The sequence below is a fragment of the Corapipo altera genome, unplaced genomic scaffold (genome assembly GCF_003945725.1).
Source record: "Corapipo altera isolate COAL_440 unplaced genomic scaffold, ASM394572v1 92723, whole genome shotgun sequence".
Lineage (NCBI taxonomy): Eukaryota > Metazoa > Chordata > Aves > Passeriformes > Pipridae > Corapipo > Corapipo altera.
This window is the reverse complement of record NW_020887369.1, coordinates 1-4,239: the sequence shown is the minus strand read 5'-3', so window position 1 is coordinate 4,239 and position 4,239 is coordinate 1. Positions and strand designations below refer to the sequence as shown.

General features: G+C 41.9%; 1 protein-coding gene across 1 annotated transcript; it reads left to right on the top strand.

Annotated features, from left to right (window-relative positions):
* Nucleotides 1–2,039: 2,039 nt before the first annotated feature.
* Nucleotides 2,040–4,229, top strand: LOC113941588 (RNA polymerase II elongation factor ELL2-like; the record flags this gene model as incomplete). The annotated part of the gene is made up of 3 exons (XM_027632741.1): nucleotides 2,040–2,164; nucleotides 2,305–2,395; nucleotides 3,684–4,229. Coding segments are annotated over 3 exons (735 nt in total), but the record flags the coding sequence as incomplete, so codon positions are not given.
* Nucleotides 4,230–4,239: the final 10 nt, after the last annotated feature.

Here is a 4,239-nt window from a genome sequence, read left to right as displayed (position 1 = left end):
GCTATTCTTTTATTCCTGATTTCTACCTGTGTCATGTTTAAATTAGAAACTAATGAGCAACTTGTGTAATGCTCTTTGTTTAAGGTTTTTGATAAATTTTATCCATATGGGCCAAACGGCAAGTCCACGAGAGGAAAGGAAAGAAAGATTGAAAACTTTTGGGGCAGAGGTTTTTTTTTGCTAGAATGGCAGGCATTAATTATCTCTTTCTAATGTTGTTGCTTCTCATGTCTTATCTTTTGTGTCTCTTTTCTTTGCACTATTTTACTGCTTAATGGAGAGGAACTGCCTAGGGGTTCTCTTGATTGTGTGAAATAGTTTGTTGTGGTACTTAATATTTCTTGTGACAAGTTTCTGAGCAGAGAAGTTTGGTAGTTGCATAGGCCAGTATTTCATTTGAATGGAGCTGGTGGCCTGTCAGTGGTACGTGGCTTCTCCTAGGATCTGTTGGGGTTGACTTCCAGGGAAGGGTGTTCCAGGCAAATTCTAACTGGAAAAGGTAGAGGTCAGATTTTAAGCACAGGTTTCTTTGCTGTCATATGGATTGTGTCTTCATCTGCCTTGAAACCTTTTTTTTATTGAGTAACTTTTCCAGTGCTCCTTTTGAGTTCAGTTGTGCTTGCATTTCTTTATCACAGCCATTCATAAGATGCCTATGGATTCATAAAAATGCAGTGGCTATTTCGTTCCTTTCTAAATATTCCCTTTAGTCATAGGCTGTGGCTGAATTATGCAAGCATTAATGTGTCAAGTAGTTCTTCTTTATCAGGGAAAAGAAGTGTTTTGGAACATAGCAGGGGAGTAAACTTCAACATTTATACAGTTTGGGTTGATCCTACACTGAATTTTCAGCATCTTCTCCTGGGACCTGTTAGGTTTGTTGCGTTGTTTGCCCTGGGGAAGGGCAGGATTTTTCATCCTGAAGACAGACACAATTTAGTGAGAGCCATGTTCTTCCATCCAAATTGAAGCAGTCCATTTATACTTCAAGTTGAGTATAAAATTCCAAAAGCTCAGCTCCCTACAGGATAAAAAGTGAAAAAATTTTCTCCTGTCCCATTGTTTGGCAATGATTAAGGAGATTATCTTGGACTTGGTTTCCTTTATGAGGGATGATCTTCCTCAGGGTCCTGGTTTGCATTCCAAAAGGGTCATGTCAGCAGCACTACACCCTGAAAAGTCTTGCTCACGTTTTTCTTACCTTCAAAAGCAGGTAGCAGACCTTTTTTTCTATAAATCTAAAACCAGAAGCCTGAGCCTGAGTATTCTTTTTGAATACAGCTTTAGTTGTGTTTTTCAGAAGTCAATTACTATTTCTGGATATCTTTATTTTAATTTTTTTTTAATCTATTTTGGTTTAGCTCTAGGTAGGTTATCCCATACAGCTGTTCAGTAAGAAGCTGTAGTTTCCTCTGGGCAGGCACTTGAGAAAGAAAAGCTGTTCTGTTTGGGGACGCAACTGACAACATCCTGTGTTTGCTCATGGGATGATGAAAACATGCCTCATTCCAGGCGCAGCCTGTGCTCTGCCATAGCCCTGTAGCTGTGTAAAACAAGAAGGCAGCAGGTGTCCTCCTCAAGTTGCACAAATCTGGACTTGTACATGCAGATAGTGTTCTTCAGTTCTTAGAGAAAAAAAAAGTAAATAGAAAGGAAAAACCTGCCCTCTCATTGTATTTCAAGTGGCAAAGATTAAAAGTCTTGTCACAGTTTGCCTTCATTCTCAAATCTGTATTAAAGAAAAACCCAAACACAGATACCTGGTGCAGAGAGAGGTTTTCAGAGAGTACATTTCATACAGACTTGCAGCAATTTGGGATTTTCTTACACCAGACTTTTTGCATCCCAAGTGGAACACACATTTAGAACTGGTGCTTCTTATGAGAGAGCTAGTTTGATCTTCATATCCAAAAAAAGCCCTGGAAAACTGGTGCATGACTTAATTTCCAGCTTTGATTTAGTTTTACAGTAGCAGCTTTTGATCTGCAGTTTGCATTTAGATGTAATGAACATTTAGTTTCTTTATTATCTTCCTGTAGGTAGCCAACCTGAATGCAAAGGATAATTCCTTCAGTCTGAAGGAACATTTATTTAAAGACATTCAGAAAGATTGGCCTGGCTACACTGAAATAGACAGACAGGTTTTGGAGATAAGACTTTCTAGGTAAGTTCAGTCTGTGGGGAAAGATGAGAGCCATTTCAGAAAACTTCCTGGGAAATGAAGGTCTATCTTCCCTCTAGGGAAAGAAGTATGACAATAGATATTTTTGGCTAGTAACCTGAAATGTTGGGCCATCCTTACAGAAAATCAGCTTCCTCTCAGAATGCCACCAGCACCAGCCATTTGACACCTCGGGGACCTTCTGATACAGATGCTCCATCAAGAACTTCTGAGGTATTTGGTGCATTTCTTAAACATTCTGTACAGAGCATTAAGATATTTTACCACACTTTCTATTGGTGTAACAGCTGTGATGTGAAGCACTAATCTTGTTTTTAGCGTATAAACACACCTGAAGCATTTCTTTCTAATGGGATTCCTGTAATCTTTTAAAGATGGGTGTTGCAGTGTCAAAGACTGCAAAAAACTTGCAGATGTGATTTGTTTACTGTGATGCACAGGAAGCTCTGCTAAAGACAAGATGTGTTTGTGTCTTTGGTACCTGGTTGTGTCTGTTCAAGGTTCTTTGTGATCTGGCAGCTCTAGGCCATAAAACACACCCAAACATCCTTGTGGTACTGTCTAAATAGAAATCGTAGCAAAGGCTAGAATAAGGACAAATTACAGCAGTGATCCACTTGGAGGAATATTGTGTTTCCCCCTCTAGGCAGCATTTAAGGCCCAGTTTTGGTTCAATGGAGCCCATGTGTGAAAAACTGGAGGCTTTCTGAGCCTCAAACTGCACGTCAGTGCACGCAGTGTACAGAAATAAGCTGGGAAGTACAGAAAGCCTTCCACCAGGGAGAGAATTGTCTTGGAATAGAGGACACAGCTTTATTTTTCCCTCACTCCCTTCCAGTCATAGCAGGAAATGGTGCAGGTCCTAGCAACCTCTTTTGACCTGTCTCTGTCCACACAGAATGTGGACTTCTTTCAGCAGCTGGCACAGAGCCATGTCTGGCACTCCTGGACCCAGCTTCCAGTGTACATGGATGTGAGCAGGGATGCTTGGTAGGGAAGAGGATATGAACCAGCGCTTCAGCTGGAGTACAGCTGGAAGGACAACTGTAGCCAGACGGAGCTTTTCCCTGTTCTTCCCAGCTCTGCACTTGACACGCTGTGATCAGCACCCACCGCCTGCTTCCCAGGGCCGCTTTAGTAAATCGTGTGGCTGTGTGACAGCAAAAGCTGAGTCTTACCCCAGTGTGTCCGAGTGGAAACTGGGACCTAAACAAAACTGACCCAATCTCCTTGTTTTGGGGAAACCTTTGATAGAGTTGCTCTAAAGAGTATTTTTCTCCCAAAGCTTTTCAACTGTTGAAGAAGGACTTTTTATATCCCAAGATGAGAAACTAGGAATGATATAAACCGCATATTTAGCAGCAGTATTTCCTTGTTTGACAGCTCTCTGTAGCTGACAATGATGTGTTTTCAACTCTTGCCTGTTCAGAAATGCTTCTTTCTCAGAATGGGAGCAAAGCCTAATTCTGATCATGTATTAGCTATTTTGTTATTATTGCAGAAACGGCCTCTGGATTCCAATTTCACCTTCCCTGTGGTGAGCAAAAAGCAGAGGATTGGTCGCCTGGCCAGTCGAGTCCAGCCAGCAGCCGGTGGCCTCAGTCCTGCTTCCTCAACACTGCCTCCCACAGTCCTTCCGACTTCTAACACATCTGAAACTGTCAGCTCCATTTTCCCCTGCACCTCCGAGGTGCAACAAAAGGATATGCCTCAGACTCCTTTTGGAATCCCAGCACCTGCCCCGATGCAGGGGGAGTCTCCCAAGCCTAGAGAGAAGAAAGAAGACAGAAAGAGGCTGAAAACATCCCAGCCTTTGGATTTCACTGAAGGTATCAATGCCCTGATTTTCTTAACTCCTGTGAGGGTAAACCCTGGTGAAAAGGGAGCACTGAAACCAGGGACTGGATATATGAAGGCTTTGCTATGTACTAGTGCTCTACCATTATCCCTGCTTTATGGTAATGAAAAATTCACACTTTTTTATGCCACTGTACTACACTGTAACTGTTATCTTAAATGACAACATTACCAAAACTCAGAAACTGTTCTCCTGGAAC